An 18,614-nucleotide genomic window follows, 5' to 3' on the forward strand; every position below is an offset into this window, starting at 1 on the left:
AGCAGTGGTGGACTCTCCCTCTTTATGGGCATTTAAGCGGGCATTGGATAGGTATATGGAGGATAGTGGGTTAGTATAGGTTAGGTGGGCTTGGATCGGCACAACATCGAGGGCCAAAGGGCCTGTACTGCGCTGTATTCTTCTATGTTCTATTAAGTGTATAAGTCCTGCTAAGATTTGCTTTCCCAAAATGCAGCACCTCGCATTTATCTGAATTAAAGTTGGCAGCATGGGAGTTGTGAGTGGAGGCATTACTATCTAATGGGTGCCCGGGGGTTAGCAGTTAGGGTTTGCTGCTTGACCTTTTTTGATTGGCAGGTTCCCCCTCCTGCATCTTAAGTGGATACTAAATGGCCTTAATTGACCTCCAGGCTGGAAAGCTGTCTGCATGGCTGCCCCCTGTCCCAGATTTGATCAACAGGAGGTAGAAAGGCCTTGGGATCTCTATCTTGCATCCTGCTACTCTGTCCCGGAGCTCCTCTGCATCTGAACTCACCTCTGGGGTAGTTTGAGGGGGAAGGGGTAACATTAAATGTAATTTAGTATCTGCCAATGACAGATTGTCCAGATGATGGTGTAATGGGGTGATTTTATTGCAGGTTGTGGTTGTCAAAGTACCAAATCGAAACCAGATGTAAAATATTAGAATCTGAACAGCTATATCAGAGGATTGTTGACCGCCTTCTTGAGTTGAGAAACCAAGAGGAAGTGACCATCCTTCGAAAGGCTAAAGTGGTGGGGATGACCACAACAGGTACACAAAGCTATTTCCAACAGTGATAACAAACATTCTTTTTACATTTGCTTGGTTTCATGTGCTACAATTGAAAAATATCAACTCTTTGTTGCTTTGCATAGTTCGCAAAACAAAACTATATTTTAACTTGCTAAATATTAGTTTAATGCTAGTTTCAACAGCATTTTATTATCTCTCACTTCAGATCTTTGGTTAAAATTTCACCAAGTACATTCTCCATGCGCATTGGGTTTACCAACATTTTTAATTTTAGTTCACCTCTGCTCCTCTCACTGTATTATGAATGGTTTATACAGCCATGAGAATCTTTGTAAAAAGGAAATGGAGGCAATAACCAAAATGCACTTGCTTGTGTATTGACATAATAATTTGCTTATATACACAGGAAAAATTAATAAAACAGATCATTTTGATCTTTTATTTCAACAATGATGCATTACACCTTATTGTTCCATATTTTTGACCAAGTATTTTCTGTATGAGAGGTGACTCTGGAGAATGTATCCCAAGTTGTACCCTATCACTGTTACGCTTGACTGTTCCACTACATGAATGAAAATTTCCTTCATTTTTGTGAAGACTTGATCGCTGATCCAAACCTGTCCCCCTAGCTATTGATTTTTATCCTGGCAACACACTGCCAACAGTCTGAGAATTAAGTAAGTCTGTTCACAATCTTTGAGTTGAAACTTCTGACATCTTTTGGTGTCAGCACTAAGTCCACCCTTTTCATTTCTATAACATCACCCACCTTTACCCTGTCTCGGCTTATCTGCTGTTGGAACCTCATTCGTGCCTTTGTTAACTCTACACTTGACTATGTCAGTGTACCATTGGCTGATGAAATCCTTGTTCTACCCTCTATAAGCTTAAGCCCATGCAAAGATCTGCTGCTCATGTCTTAACTTGTTGACCTATATTGGCTCTCAATCAAGCAGTATCTTGAGTTTTAAGCATTCATTCTTGTTTTTAAATCCCTTCACGCACTTGCCCCTTTCCTCTCCAGCTCCACCTTCCCCCAGGTTACCTGAGATACCTCAAATGTATCCCCTTTTGAGTGTCTTAGTCTTCAGTTGCATCAGCCCTGTGCTCTGGAATTCTCTCCACCTAGCTATCCAACTCCCTAACCACCATTCCCCCTTTAAGACATGCCTCAAAGTTTACCCAAGTGTTTGATCATTTGACCTAATACCTTTTGCTGTGTTTTTGTGTCATATATTTTATAACGATTTTTGAAGCACTTTGGGATGATGTTGATTACACAGATTGAAGTGTCTTTTTAGGTGCAGCAAAATACAGAACTGTCCTGCAGGAGCTCCAGCCTAAGATTGTGATTGTAGAAGAGGCAGCTGAAGTGCTGGAAGCTCACATAATCACTACTCTTAGCTCAGCCTGCGAGCACCTCATTTTAATTGGTGATCATCAGCAGGTAAGAATTATTACTGAAGGGAAGTGAATCATTTAGGTTTTGTACAACAGAGGCGAATGGAACTGAATTGAATTGAATTTGCTTTATTATAACATGTACTGAAATGAATAAAATGAAAAGATTACAAGTCACCACTTACAGCGCCATCTTAGGTCCAGAATGCCTAGGTACAATCCTTAGTTACAGAATAAAGGAATGAAGGAAAAAAAATTGCATTACAGCTATACGCAGTATAACCATAAGTCAGAAAAAAACAAGAAGCAAAGTTAAAAAGACAAACGTCACAGTCTCTCTCTCTCCAAGAGCTCTCCACAGCAGACCAATGCAGGGGGCCTCCATGTGGTCTGACTGTTGGCAGCCACCATGCTCCCACACCAGGCCATTACCCCCAATCCAAGCCAATCCGCTACCCCCACTCAACACCAGGCCATTACCCCCCCCCCCCCCCCCCACTCCACACCAGGCCAGTACCCCCACTCCGCACCAATCTGCTACCCCCAATCCACACCAGGCCGTAACCCCCCCACTCCGCACCAGGCCGTTGCCCCACTCCACACCAATCTGCTACCCCCACTCTGCATCGGGCCCCTATCACACCATTCTGCTACCCCCCACTCCGCACCAGGCTACCACACCCCAGTCTGGACCAGTCCACTACCCTTACTTCGTACTCGGCTGCTGGTCTCTGGCGTCCCCACTCTGACCGCTGGCAACTCTGTCAATCCCACTTTAGAGGTAGGGCTGGGTGTCTGAGGCTGAGAGAAGGGAGGAGAGAGGGTGGAGAAGAACAAGAATGAGCAGAGCAGAGAAGCTCCTACTGGAGGGTTCTACAGCACTGCCATCCTAACAGAAGATAAGTCATGAGCCTGCTTTTGGTTTCTTTTGATTTATATTGACTTAGAAATGTTTTCAGTGAAGAAGTTCAGTTAGTTTTCATGGAATCACTATGGGTGGAAACAGGCCATTCGGCCCAACAAGTCCACACCGACCCTCCAAAGAGCAATGCACCTCAACCCATTTCCCCTACCCTCTTGCTGTACATTTATGCCTGACTAATGCACCTAACCTACACATCACTGAACACAATGAGCAATTTAGCATGACCAATCCACCAGACCTGCACATCTTTTGGATTGTGGGAGGAAACCCATGCAGGCATGGGGAGAATGTGCAAATTCCAAACAGACAGCTACCCAAGGCTAGAATCGAACCCAGGTCCCTGGCGCTGTGAGGCATCAGTACTAACCACTGAACTGCTGTGCTGCACTAGTTCAAACCATTAAATTTCCGAATCCATAAAAGCATCTGCTCAACATCCATAGACATCTTAAAAAGAAGATCAGGATTAGACAGCCTGGCTGGCCAGCTCCATCATTCATTTTAACTCCATTCTACCTTCCAGCATGCTGCCTAGATCCCTTAATTCTCTAAAAATCTGTTGGTCACTGTCTTGAGTATATTCAACAACTGAGAATTTGAGCATTTCAGAGATTCAGAATCCTCTGTGAATACATTCCTCCTCATCTAAGTCTCAAATGACCAGTAGCTTAATGTGAATGTGTGAAACTTAGTTCACACTCTCAAATCGGGGAAACACTTTCTACTCAATGGATCTCTTAAAAATTCTATATGTTTCAATGTGACCAAGCCAACCATAATCTCATCAAATAGTCAGGTAGATTCAATAGGCTAAATGGCTTGCTTCTGCTCTTATGTCTTATGGTCTGACATTGTATCATCAAAATAAATCTGGATACATTACACTAAATGCTGTTAACATGGTACTTTTGAATGTGTCACTATTGTAATGTAAGAAAACCTAACTGGAGTACAACAAACCCTTCCAAGGGAGTAGCAATGTGATAATGACCAGGTAGTAGAAAATAAGATTAAGACCAAAAGACATAGGAGTGGAAGTAAGGCCATTCGGCCCATCGAGTCCACTCCGCCATTCAATCATGGCTGATGGGCATTTCAATTCCACTTACCCGCATTCTCCCTGTAGTCCTTAATTCCTTGTGACATCAAGCATTTATCAATCTCTGCCTTCAAACATTTAACATCCCAGCCTCCACTGCATTCTGCAGCAATGAATTCCACAGACCCATCACTCTCTGGCTGAAGAAATGTCTCCGCATTTCTGTTCTGAATTTACCTCCTCTAATTCTAAGGCTGTGTCCACGGGTCCTAGTCTCCTCGCCTAACGGAAACAATTTCCTAGCGTCCACCCTTTTCAAGCCATGTATTATCTTGTAAGTTTCTATTAGATCTCCTCTTAATCTTCTAAACTCCAATGAAGGAGAAAGTGAGGTCTGCAGATGCTGGAGATCAGAGCTGAAAATGTGTTGCTGGAAAAGCGCAGCAGGTCAGGCAGCATCCAGGGAACAGGAGAATCGACGTTTCGGGCATAAACCCTTTATGCCCGAAACGTTGATTCTCCTGTTCCCTGGATGCTGCCTGACCTGCTGCGCTTTTCCAGCAACACATTTTCAGCTCTAAACTCCAATGAATACAATCCCAGGATCCTCAGCCGTTCCTCATATGTTAGACCTACCATTCCAGGGATCATCCGTGTGAATCTCCGCTGGACACGCTCCGGTGCCAGTATGTCCTTCCTGAGGTGTGGGAACCAAAACTGGACACAGTACTCCAAATGGGGCCTAACTAGAGCTTTATAAAGTCTCAATAGCATAACGGTGCTTTTATATTCCAACCCTCTTGAGATAAATGACAACATTGCATTCGCTTTCTTAATCACGGACTCAACCTGCATGTTTACTTTTAGAGAATCCTCGACTAGCACTCCCAGATCCCTTTGTGCTTTGGCTTTATGAATTTTCTCACCGTTTAGAAAGTAGTCCATGCTTATATTCTTTTTTCCGAAGTGCAAGACCTCGCATTTGCTCACATTTGAATTCCATCAGCCATTTCCTGGACCACTCTCCCAAACTGTCTAGATCCTTCTGCAGCCTCCCCACTTCCTCAGTACTACCTGCCTGTCCACCTAACTTTGTATCATCGGCAAACTTCGCTAGAATGCCCCCAGTCCCTTCATCCAGATCATTAATATATAATGTGAACAGCTGCGGCCCCAAAACTGAACCCTGCGGGACACCACTTGTCACCGGCTGCCATTCCAAAAATGAACCTTTTTTATCCCAACTCTCTGCCTTCTGTCAGACAACCAATCCTTAATCCATACCAGTAGCTCACCTCGAACACCATGGGCCCTCCCCTTGCTCAGCAGCCTCCCGTGTGGCACCTTATCAAAGGCCTTTTGGAAGTCTAGATAGACCACATCCACTGAGTTTCCCTGGTCTAACCTACTTGTCACCTCTTCAAAGAATTAGTAATCCCGAGTCTCAGCTTTTTGCAATGTACACAATTTCACAAGTTCATGTTGACTCTAGTATATAATCAAAGGAAACTCTCCAGTCTGATGTAGAAGGAATGCTTCACTGTCAGAGGCACCAGAGTTTAAGTGTGATATTAAATAAAAGCCCGATTTGCCGCCTCAGCTGGATGGGAAAGGTGTCATTCGAAAAGGAATAGGGAAGTCACCCCCAAATTTCTCATCCCTTTATTCCTGATGTCCTCATCCTTCAACCAAGATCACTGAACAGATTATCTGATCATTATTGCATTGATGCTTGTGGGAACTTGCTGTGTTACAGTTAGCTGCTAGCTTTCCTAAATTACAAGAGGACTATAGTCCAACAGGATTATTTGAAATCACAATAAACCTGTTGGACTATAATCCAGTGTTGTGTGATATTTGACTTTGTCCACCTCAGAACAACACTGGCATTATACATTAGACATTACAACACTACAATATTATACATTACAACAGTAATTCTCCACAAGTACTTCATTACCTGTAGAATACTTTGGGGATGACTTGAGATGTGCAACATTAATGCAAGTGTTTTGTTTTCTACTCATTCTTGTTAGTTCATTTCTTGTGGAGCAATTGAGAATAATACTGTTTCCTGTCAGTACACAATAAATCCCCAGTTCAGTTTTGAAGATTAGAAAAGGAGGAACCTTTTCACGTTGCAGTTTTCCAGTGCTACAAATCTGCTCCACGTTACAACCTTACACTGACTTGCTATTTTATTACCTCATTTCAGCTTCGTCCAAGTGCAACTGTGTATGAACTTGCAAAAGATTTCAACTTGGATGTCTCCTTGTTTGAGCGGCTGATTAGTATGAAAACAGAATTTGTCCGGCTTGATTATCAAGTGAGTTTTCTTAGCTGGTAACCGTTAGCAACTCAACGATGATTCCTGAGAGTCTGACTCGCTTTTGCTTTTTGTGTCACAAAATGACCCTGAAATTAAACCTTTTCTCCTTCCTGTCTTTAAGGATTAATGATATACTTTTTAGTGGGCCTTTAATTGTGCTGTCCTCCTAGGAAAGTGAGCGAAATCAGGAAAATGATACCAACTTTTGAGCCTTTTCCTCTAAGCTTGGATATAAATCAGAAGGTTTGCACCCATACCTAATTTGAAATCTTGTGATATATGTCCCTGATTTCAACAGTTTCTTTAATAAAGGATAATGTTTCTTTACATTTATAATCTAATCAGCAACACTGACTATTGGTACGAACTGCCAGTGGCTAAATAAAACCTATAACAGTACAGCACAGGAACAGGCCATTCGGCCCACAATGTTGTGCAAAACATGATGCCAAATTAAACTAAGCCCTTTTGCCTGCCCTTGGTCCATATCCCTCCATTCTTTGCACATTCATGTGCTTATCTAAAAGACCATTAAATGCTTTATTGTATCTGTCTCCACAACCACCCCAGCAAGGCATTCAAGACTTCTATCACACTCTGTATAAAAAAACTTGCCCCTGACGTCTCCTTTGAACTGCTCAGAGTCCTGCCATTAACTGTATACTTTTCCTGAACATTTGATCTCCCAAAGTGCAGCACCGCACACTTGGGTGGATTAAACTCCATCTGCCATTTCTTCACCCATTTCTGCAACTGATCTATATCCCACTGTATCAATGGGGAGCATAATATCAGCAAGTCTTAATAATCTTCTGCTTTATATCAGTGGAGTGGAAAAGTGCTGGGTTCTGCAACATCAATAAGCAATGAAGAAAAATGTTCATACCTGTAACAAAACAGCAGTAGATTGAAAGCAATGAGGTAGCTCTTTCTATCAGCTTTCTTTTGGGCCAAATGGTTTCATTTTGTGCTGTGATTTTAGGAACAGGATCACAGCCTTGTTCTCTTAAAATATTGAGGTTTTTGTCCAGGAGGAGGTGTTGGATGTCTTGAAATGTATAAAAGTGGATAAATCCCCTGGACCTTATCAGGGATACCCTAGAACTCTGTGGGAAGCTAGGTGAGGTGCCAGAAGATTGGAGGTTGGCTGACATGGTACCACTATTTAAGAAGTGTGGTAAGGACAAGCCAGGGAATTATAGACCAGTGAGCCTAATGTCGGTGGTGGGCAAGGTGTTGGAGGGAATCCAGAATGGACCTAATGTACATGTATTTGGAAAGGCAAGGACTCATTTGGGATAGTCAGCATGGCTTTGTGCATGGGAAATCATGTCTCACAAACTTGATTGAGTTTATTGAAGAAGTAACAAAGAGGATTGTTGAGGCCAGAGTGATGAACTTAATCTATATGGACTTCAGTAAGGCGTTCAACAAGATTCTCCATGGGAGACTGGTTCGCAATGTTAGATCTCATGGAATACCAGGGAGAACTAGCTCCTTGGATACAGAACTGGCTTGAAGGTAGAAGACCAGAGGGTGGTGGTGGAGGGTTGCTTTTCAGATTGGAGGTCTGTCACCAGTGGAGTGCCACAAGGATCAGTGCTGGGTCCACTACTTCTCATTGTTTATATAAATGATTTGGATGTGAACGTAGGAGGTATTGTTAGTAAGTTTGCAGATGTCACTAAAATTGGAGGTGTAGTGGGCAGCGAAGTAGGTTACCTTAGAATGCAATGGGATCTTGATCAAATGGGCCAATGGTAGATAGAGTTTAATTTAGATAAATGTGAGATGCTGCATTTTGGCAAAGCAAATCTTAGCAGGACTTCTACACTTAATGGTAAGGTCCTAGGGAGTTTGCTGAACAAAGAGAGTTTGGACTGCATGTCATAGTTCCTTGAAAGTAGAGTTGCAGGTAGCTAGGATTGTGAAGAAGCCATTTGGTATGCTTCCTTTATTAGTCAACATATTGAGAATATGAGTTGGGAGGTCATGTTGCAGCTGCACAAGACATTGGTTAGGCCACTTTTGGAATATTGTGTACAGTTCTGGTCTCCTTCCTATCGAAAGGATGTTGTGAAACCTGAAAAGGTTCTGGAAAGATTTACAGGGATGTTACCAGGGTTGGAGGATTTGAGCTATAAGCAGAGGCTGAATAGGCTGGAGCGTCGGAGGCTGAGGGGCTGACCTTATAGAGGGTTACAAAATTATGAGGGGCATGGATAGGGTAAACAGACAAGGCCTTTTCCCTGGGATAGGGAAGTCCAGAACTAGAGGACATAGGTTTAGGGTGAGAGGGGAAAGAAATGACAGGGACCTCAGAGGAAACTTTTTCACACAAAGGGTGGTGTGTGTATGGAATGAGCTGCCAGAGGAAGTAGTGGAGACTGGTACAATTACAGCATTTAAAAGGCATTTGGATAGGTATATGAATAGGAAAGGTTTAGAGGGATATGGGCCAAGTGCTGACAAATGGAACTAGATTAGGTTAGGATATCTGTTCGGCATTGACGTGTTGGACCGAAGGGTCTGTATCCATGCTGTACATCTCTATGACTCTATGGCCTTGTATGAAATGGGCAACATCATCTTCCATCCCTTATCCAATGATTTTCAATGGGTGGATAGAATACTTGCTTTTACAGTGGAATTTCTTGTCTCTGCTGAGAACTGGTTGACCTTTGAGGTGAAACTGTATTTCTGATTAGAGAGAGAGAGACTAAGGTTCTCTAATCAAAGCTGATGAGATCCATCTGTTGAAATGCCCAACGATTTCAGGATGAAGTGTAAAACAACAATCATTAAAAAGAATGTACAAAAACTGTGTAGTTGGGTGTGGAATTAAAGTCAGGAGAGGCAAGATATGGCAATGAAATGAGAGAGTGGGCAAAAAAAGCTACAAAGTATAATTGCTGTAGAGCTAAATGCTTGACCTTTCATCATAAAAGAAATTTAAAAGTCCACTAACCTGCAACATTTGCATTTCTCTTTCCACAAAGGTAGATTGCCTGCCAATTGCATGTTCGAGGAGAAAGTGAGGGCTGCAGATGCTGGAGATCAGAGCTGAAAATATGTTGCTGGAAAAGCGCAGCAGGTCAGGCAGCATCCAAGGAACAGGAGAAGGGCTTATGCCCGAAACGTCGATTCTCCTGTTCCTTGGATGCTGCCTGACCTGTTGCGCTTTTCCAGCAACACACTTACAGCTGCCAATTTCATGTTGCCAGCAATTTCTGCTTGTAATGTAGATTTCCAGCAGTGCATCTGAAGTTGTTTTAATATCACTTTTTCTCCTATTCAACAACAACATTTCTGAACTGACTGATTTTAGAATTCATTTCCTGGGTACTGCATGTTTCACTGATGTGATCAATAGAAGGTGAACTAATAGAAAGTGAAACATCAGACTGATAGTTTGAGAAAGAGAATTGTATCTAAACCTTCTCTTGCTGGGAGAATAACAAAATTGAATGGACCCCTTTCTAACATGCCCCTTGTAATTTCCTCTGAAAACATTTACTTTGAAGGTTTTGTGTTTGAAGTGTTCACAACATCATTTTGCGATCTGGTCATTTTTCTTAAGTTGACAAGAGTTTTTCTGCTTCAGGTCTTAGTTCTGCACTGTCAACATGTACCAATTTTATTTTAAAGCAGTCTGCAGGAGTCTCACCATTATTCTTTTCCTCTTCCTTACTCAGCATCGAATGCGCCCTGAAATTGCAGGTCTGATAACTCCACACATCTATGAAAAGTTGGAAAATTCAGCCTCTGTGAATCTCTATGAAAGGATCAAGGTAGGTTTTACTGTAAGCTGGTGAGTGTTTTGTGTCTTACTAGGACCTCCTCCCCAAAAGACATTAGGCTGTAGATTTTCTACAGTTGGTGTTGCCATTCTAACCTTTGGATCCGACATTAATGTGAAGTGATGAGTGTTAGATGCTGTTACAATCATACTCACCACGGACACTAGACTAATCTGTACTCAATTGGTAGTCCTCTCATCTCTGACTCTAACAATTTGAGCACAAAAATTCAGTCTTCACTCTTGTGCAGTTGTAGGAGTGTGTCGTGCTGTAAATTTTGCAAGAGGTGTTAAATCAAGGGTCTGTTAGTCCTTTTGCATGGACATAAAAGATCTCATAGGACTATTTGAGGAAACATTGTTGATTGGAGTCACATGTCGGCCAGGCCTGATTAGGACAACAAATTTCCCTCCCTATAGGGCATTAGTCAACCAGATTGACCATAAAATAATTATCAATTGTTATAAAAACCAATGTTACTGAGGACAGTTTATGTTCAAGATTTGTTGATAAAAATTTAAATTCCACTAGTTGTCCTGGTGAGATTCAAACCCATGTTCTTATATCATTAATCCAGGCCTTTGAATCCAGTGACATTACCACAACACTAACATCTGTCTCTTGTTCAGTATTTGTTTTATTCAGGATGAACTTCACGGCTGAACCAGTGCCACTCCACCCTGGCTAGTTTAGCTGTATTCAGGCAGGGGTGGAAGGAGTATAGCTTAGGAAAGCAGTAATGATAAGAGGATTACACTGCAAATGAATAGCAAAATGTGAAAAGCCTCACCCCTGGCTCCATTCTCCTAAATCTCCCCTTGTATCTTCTCTGAGGTGTTGACACTTGCATACACTAGACCATGGACTGAAAGTACGGATTTAAGAAAAGAGTATTACCACCTAATATTAAATGCTAATTTCTGTCTAAATATTAAAGATATTTTCTGTCTTTGTTTTAAACTAGGGAGTCTCTACAAACCTCTACTTTATTAACCATCAGGAGCTGGAGAATATCAATACGGAAGGAAAAAGCTACCACAATCCACACGAAGCTAATTTTGTGAAGTCCCTTTGTGAATATTTCATCCAACAAGAATACCAGCCATCACAGATAACTATTCTTACCACTTACTCAGGACAGTTGCTATACTTGAGGAAGTTAATGCCAAAAAAACGATTCGATGGGGTTCGGGTCTGTGTGGTGGATAAATACCAAGGGGAAGAGAATGACATCGTGATTCTGTCGCTCGTTCGAAGTAATCTGAAGGGTGTGGTAGGCTTTCTGCGGATTCCAAACCGCATCTGCGTTGCTCTGTCTCGGGCAAAGAAAGGTTTCTATTGCATAGGCAACATGAGTATGTTATCCAACAGGGTCCCACTGTGGAGCAATATAGTAGATTATCTGTACAGAAATGACAAAATAGGTCCTGCCCTGAGGTTGTCCTGTCAAAACCATCCAGAAACCTACACTTTGGTGTCCAAGTCTGAAGAGTTTAAACAGGTTCCTGAGGGAGGGTGCACCAAGGCTTGTGATTTCCGACTGAGTTGCGGTCACGCATGTGGTTCTCTTTGCCACCCTTTTGACCAGGAGCACAAGAAGTATAAATGTCTCAAACCCTGCCAGCAATGCTGTAAAGAGGGCCACCAGTGTCGTGACATCTGTTCTAACCCATGTGGCAAGTGTAATGTCAAGGTGACCAAAGTCGTCCCTCACTGTGGTCACGAGCAACAGATGCCCTGCTTCTGTCCACCAGAAGTGTTTGTCTGCCAGGAGCCCTGCACCAAAGCCATTGAGTGTGGCCACTCGTGCATGCGGCGCTGTGGGGAGACCTGCACAAAGAAGTGCCCTGTAAAGGTCAGCGTCACGTTGAGTTGCGGGCACAAGAACAAGGTGATGTGCCACTTGTGGATGGAGGCCGAGGCAGGCGGTGAACCCTTGTTGTGCCAGACACTATGCGGCGGGCAGCTGGCATGCGGCCATTCCTGTCGGGCTGTCTGTTCCGAGTGTGCCGGCGGGCGGCTTCACATCCCCTGCAGCGCCCCCTGTCAGCGAATGTTGGTCTGCTCTCACGTGTGCCAGAAACCGTGCACCCTCACAGACTGCCCTCCTTGTGGACGGCCGTGTGAGAATCGCTGCCCGCATGGCAAGTGTCCGAATAAGTGCGGTGAGATGTGTGTGCCCTGTACCAAGCCCTGCCAGTGGGCCTGTCCACACTCACGCTGCACAAGGCTGTGCCATGAGCCTTGTGACCGGGAGCCCTGCAACAGGCCGTGCCTGCAAGTGCTTAAGTGCAAACACCCTTGCATCGGTCTGTGTGGAGAGCCATGCCCCAGCAAGTGCCGTGTGTGCCATGAGGCTGAGGTCACTGAGATATTCTTTGGGAATGAAGATGACCCTAAAAGCAGATTTGTCCAACTGAAAGACTGCCAGCATGTCTTTGCACTGCCTGGGTTTGATGACCTGATGCGACAGTCGGAACATAACAAGTCCACACCGAGGCTCTTCAATTGTCCTAAATGCTCTACACCGATTCGGTGGAATATGCATTGTGGAAATGTCATCAAGAGCACTTTGGCTAAAATAGAGGAAGCCAAAGCAAAGATTTTGGGAGATAAAGAAGATCTGAATAGCTGGAAGAACTCTCTTGAAAAATGTCTGGAAATGAAGGTGGAATTGTCTAACTGTTATCCAACAGAATTTGAAAATCTGCAGTTTCAACTGCAAGAGCCAAATACAAACAGCTGGAAGTTGGCTGTCCTTGGAAATCAGATCAGCCTCCTATCCAAAGTTGCTAGATTGAAATCCAAAGCAAACATGCTCCTAGAAGAACAGAGAATGAAAATTGAGAAAGAAGCCGAGTTGCAGGCAGACTGGATCCTGAGAAGTAGAGTTCAGTTTACTGCTCAAGAGATTTCAAATATTAATAGGGAAATTTCAAAGCTAACACATCTAAGTGACATATACTTAATACAAAACTCCATGCAAGAACAAGGAAGAGAGTTTGATCATGCAACACAGTTAACTGTCGATGACCTTCTACAAGTACTTGAAGGTAGAAAAGCAAAATATGATGAGGGGTGGTTGCAAGAGAGTGTCAATACATTGAAAAACATATCGTCACAAGATAAAAACTGCTTTATTACTTGAAACTTACTGCTGCAAACTGATGGGGCCACTGGTACAATTGATGTGCAGGTGCATTTAATGCATTTGGACATTGTTGGTTAAGTGTATGAAATGAAACATTAGAATTAGCAGTAAAATAAATTAGAATCTTTGCATAGGCAACTGGGTTGCTTTAGAATGGCTGAATGCTGTAAAATTTATGCTTCAACTAAATTCTGTCAAAATGATTTAGATCGTAGAGTAAAGTGTGAAACAACATCATTTCAGTATCTAGATTATGTAATAGCTGTTTAAAGACAAAGTGCTAGGCTAGGTAATGATCCAGTAATGTGTCCCTTTGAGGCCGGACAGAGAGGAATTAGCTCACATGAGAATAGGAGGAAGAGTTGTATTGGTAAATGCTGGTAGGCTGAATGCAAAGGATGGACGAAGGTGAAATTGCATCATGCCGTGATCTTCTGGACAAGAGATGGCAAAGGAAGAAGCAGAAAACAACTGAGTTTGTACAACTACCTCCTGTGGGAGAATAATGCTTGACATCTGTCTGAGATTCTAAAATATTTATTGACCATCCTGACTCCAATAGGAATGGGAGCCTCTTTGTTATATAGCTAGTGCAAGCAAACTTTACCAAAGTTGCCAAACATGTTAGATTTCAGGAAAACACAGCAATGAAACCAGAGTGAATACCTGGTGGATTCAGCTCACCACTTGCTCTGGACAACTTGCATGTTGGAAACTAGGTATCAACGTCTCAGGGAATGTTCCATGGGCACTAGGCAGTACCGTCCCATATCCAAGGACATTGGCATCTGACATGTGCCAGCCTCTAACCACCCTTTGGACTGTAATGTACATCAATGCTGCACTTTCAAATGCCAGTGAATTCTGGGATGTCTGCTGAGTGGCGAAATGTTCCAGGAACAGTGTATAGTAAGGTGGGGTGGAAATCAGATGTAAGAGACGTCATAAGGGCACATAGAATAGCTAATTAATGATTGTATTTGCTTAGATATAGCCAGGAGTCTAGCTAGAACTTGCAATGAGAAACCTTGCAAAAAACTCAATGCAGGTCAGACTTAGCAAAAAAGAATAAGATCCAGCCCAAGTATGGTATATTAATAATAATCTGTTTGATATAAAATATTCATCAGAAGGGCAATTTTCAGTCACAGTTTTGTATTTTGAGTTCCCTTTCCTATATAGAAGTTATCGCATTGCATTTGCTATTATGTGGATACATTTAAGAACATTCGAGCTTAATATGTGAAAATATAATAAGCCTAAATCCTGCTTCTTTGTGATGTCATATCTTCCACATTGTGACATTTACTTGAAAGAAACCATTCTTAAGTAGAATTATGAATGGTGTTTGTTGGAGCCATGCAAGTTTATTGTGTTGTAATAGTAGGCTAAAATAAAAAAAATAAAATAATTAAGCCAAACTGCATCCTGCATCTTGTTTTCAAACCCGCTTCTATTCTTGCATGATTTACCCAAAGGCTTACACAAAATGGAAGGTGTTAACTTACTCCAAAGTGACCCTAATGTACTTCTGGCCAATTAAGGATGGCATTAAAAATATGAATGGTGGTGGAAAAGCAGCATACAATGCAAATAAAAATCTTATTTTATATTTGGATACATATCTGGCAGCTTGGAAGATGGTTATGGTTGTTGGAGGTCATTCACATTCATCTCAGCTCCAGGATATCTCTGTAGGAGTTCCTCGGGGTAGGGTCGAAGGCCTTACAACCTTCAGTTGCTTCATCAATGACTCTTTTTCCATCATAAGGTCAGAAGTGGGGATGTTCGCTGATGATTGCACAATGTTTAGCATTATTGTAACTCATCAGACACTTAAGCAATTCACGTTCAAACTCAACAGGATCTAGACAATATTCATGCTTGGTTGACAAGTGGCAAATAACATTCATGCCACTGAAATGCCAGGGACTGACCATCTCCAATAAGAGACAACCTAAACACCGCCCCTTGACATTCAATAATGCTACCATCACTGAAACCCCCGATCATCATCCTGACGGTTATCATTGACCAGAAACTCAACTGGACTCACCATATTGGCTACATTGGCTACAAGAGCCAGTCAGAGGCTAGGAATACAACAGTGAATAACTCACCTCCTGATTTCCCCAAAGCCTGTCCATAATCTACAAGGCACTGTCGGGAGTGTGACGGAATACTCAAGAAGCTTGACACGTTCAGCTCACTTGATTGGCACCACATCTGCTAATATCCACTCCGTCCACCGCTGATGCTCAGCAGCAGCAGGACAGCATTTGACTTGGAGGGGAGCTTGCCAGTGGTGATGTTCCCATACATCGTCTGCACTTGTTCTTATAAGCATGGAGCGCATAGGTTTGGATGATAATCAAGAAGCTTTAGCAAGTTGCTGCAGTGGATCTTGTATTTAATACACACTGCTGCCACTATGCACTGATTGTGGAGGGAGAGAATATGGTATTTAGTTGACTGAAACCATCCAAGATCAGAACTGACTTGTGCTGTTGAATTTAATGGGACAGAAACCAGTTGGATTGTATCTGATTGGAACTAAACCTGGCTGGTTTACTAGCTATGTGTGTACCTGGGGTTATGTATGTGTATATGCCAGATTGTCGTATGAGGAGAGAATGTGTATTGAGGCTGCATTCACTTAAGTTTGTAAGAACAAGAGGGGATCTCATTGAAACATGAATTTCTAACAGACTGAATGCAGGGATAATGTCTCCCCAGCTGTGAAGGATGTAGGGGAGGAGGAAGGTGGCGTGGGGGGAGGAGGGGGGGAAAAGCGGGTGGGGGATGTGGGGGTGTTTGCCACAGGAGTAGATTTCTGTTGGATAGTGAACCTGTAGATTTTTCTACTTGGAAGCCAAGTCACTGAATATATTGCAGAAAACAATCGAGATTTCTAGGCACTAAAGATCTCAAGGAGTATGGGGAGGTAATGGGAGTATGGCATAAAGATAGAGGATGAGCCCATCATATTGAATGGTGGAACAGCCTTGATGGGCTCAATGGTCTACTCCTGCTCTGATTTTCTAAGTTTCTATAAATATCTAAGATAGTTAGATGGAGTTTTAATCAAACTGGCTTCTTTATCCAGAATTGTGCTTGTTATAATGAAAGTGTTGTTGGAGCTGCAGTTATCCAGGCAAGTAAAGAGTATTCCATCACATTCCTGAATGTGCCTTGTAGATGGTAGACAGACTTTGGATAGTCAGGAGGTGAGTTAGTAGCACAGAACTCCAAGCTTCTGACATATGCTTTGCTGGCTTGGTGGAGATGTTGGGAGGGAGAGCAGGGCAGGTACTATCTGGCGCAAGAGAAAGAATTCGAGACTGGCGATCCTCCACCATTTCACAAACAGTTGAATGTAATCACTGAGGTGTAAGAGAGTCTGCTTCTTGATGTAACTGCCTCCAAAATTTGATAAGAGATTGAGAAGCAGATTCAGTGCTATTTTCATCAGCTGTTGGTTCTCAGCAATTTTGATCTCATGTATTTTTGATTATTATTGTCACGCCTTCATCTCGAAAGTCTGGAATTCTCCTTGCCTTTCTATCTCTAATCCTTTAAAACATTCCTTAAAACCTACTTCTAATCAGTGACCAAATCCAGCATATATTTGTTTCAATTAGGTTCCTATAAATTTGAGACTTTTCAACAAATATGCTAAAACTGATAAATCAATGCAAGTTTCCAATAGGAGTTTTATATTTTTGTGACAAGCTGCTTTCTAATTTCACATCTGAATAATCTAACTAATTTTGTTTATCCCAATGTCCTGAACTCCTCCAAATGACGCCTTTTCTTGACCAACCCTGTCAAATCGTTTTGTTATTGGAAACAGTTTAGTTAGATAACCTCTCAACTTTTTAAACTAGAGGGGAATATAAGCAATCTTTTTGCAACCTATCTTCACAATTTAACCCTTCGTGCTCTGTATCGTTCTGATGAAACTGCACCATACCTCTCCAAAGTGCAAACTGAATGCAGTACTCAAGACATGACCTGACCAACCTGTATAACTGGAACATTATTACTCTCTCCCCTTTGAATCTCCAACTCCTTTAGATAAAGGCCAATGCGTTTTTAGGCTTTTGATTGCTTTCTGTACATGAACATTAACCTACAGTAATTCTTTACAATGAAAATATCTGTTTCTCCACAGCTACTACAGTGCTCACTGTATATTCTGATTTGCCCTTACCTTTGTACCAACAGATGTAGAACAAGTTCATGAAGAGAGCAAACCGAGCACTGGGCTGTACTTTTAGAGAGGTTGCATTGAATAGCTGGAAACCAATGTTAAATCTGTATTGAACCTTGCTTGGATTGGATTCAGGGTAATGTATGTAGTTTCAGTCATCATCATAGGAAAAAGGATATAAAAACACAGAAAACGATGTAAGAATGATACCAGAAATGCATTCATATACAACATCAGGAGAAGATTGCCAGGGTAGATTTGGTTCTCTTGAAAAGATGTCTGGTAAGATTACTTAATAGTGGGTTTAGCAGCAAGATCAGGCTTGGGTTATTGATAGAAGGCTATTGCATCATATCAATGAATATCAACAACTTTCATTGCACACAAGTGGATGTAAGAGCGATAAGAGGACATCTCTGGAACTCTACCCATCAAGTCCCATTTCCATGTGATCTGACATCATTATAACATTGCTCTGCCCACATGTGCTATTTGTAAAGTAAAAACACAGTTAATTCTTCATCGCACAGTCTTTAAAATTATGAAAGATTTTGCTAGTGAATACAGAGGCTGTTTCCCTTGTGGGGAAATAGCATAACTGTAAGCCCATCAGTACAAGTTAGTTACCAAGAAATTCAGCAGGAAATTCAAGAGTGTTGTGGAGTCCAAAACTAGGGGGCATAAGTTCAGGGTGAGAGGGGAAAGATTTAAAAGGTGGCCAAGGGACAACTTTTTCATGCAGAGTGTGGTGTATGTATGGAATGAGCTGCCAGAGAAAGTGGTGGAGGCTTTCATCATTTTAAAAGGCATCTGGATGGGTATATGAATAAGAAGGGTTTAGAGGGATATGGGCCAAATGTTGGCAAATGGGACTAGATTTATTTAGGATGAGCTGGTCCAAAGGGTCTGTTTCCATGTTGTAAATCTCTATGACTCTGAATGCCTTTACCATAATATGAATGAGAATGTGGAACCTGCTACCAGGGAGTGGTTGCAGAAAGTAATATAGAATTTTGT

The 18,614-nt window shown here is 42.2% G+C and overlaps 1 protein-coding gene across 6 annotated transcripts in view; it reads left to right on the forward strand.

The window, feature by feature from the left end:
* LOC122564437 (NFX1-type zinc finger-containing protein 1-like) overlaps nt 1-14,808 on the forward strand; it is a 97,654-nt gene extending 82,846 nt beyond the window's left edge. For all 6 annotated transcript variants that reach the window (XM_087978566.1, XM_043719292.2, XM_043719291.2 and 3 more), the window contains 5 exons: nt 600-754; nt 2,041-2,186; nt 6,320-6,430; nt 10,129-10,224; nt 11,198-14,808. In XM_087978566.1, coding sequence (XP_087834692.1) covers nt 600-754; nt 2,041-2,186; nt 6,320-6,430; nt 10,129-10,224; nt 11,198-13,381 — 2,692 coding nt within the window. In that variant the 3' untranslated portion in view covers nt 13,382-14,808. The remainder of the gene's footprint in view (nt 1-599; nt 755-2,040; nt 2,187-6,319; nt 6,431-10,128; nt 10,225-11,197) is intronic.
* Nucleotides 14,809-18,614: the final 3,806 nt, after the last annotated feature.

This window comes from Chiloscyllium plagiosum, unplaced genomic scaffold (genome assembly GCF_037043375.1).
Source record: "Chiloscyllium plagiosum isolate Xiang-an unplaced genomic scaffold, Cpla_swu_hap1 HiC_scaffold_34, whole genome shotgun sequence".
In the NCBI taxonomy this organism is placed as follows: domain Eukaryota; kingdom Metazoa; phylum Chordata; class Chondrichthyes; order Orectolobiformes; family Hemiscylliidae; genus Chiloscyllium; species Chiloscyllium plagiosum.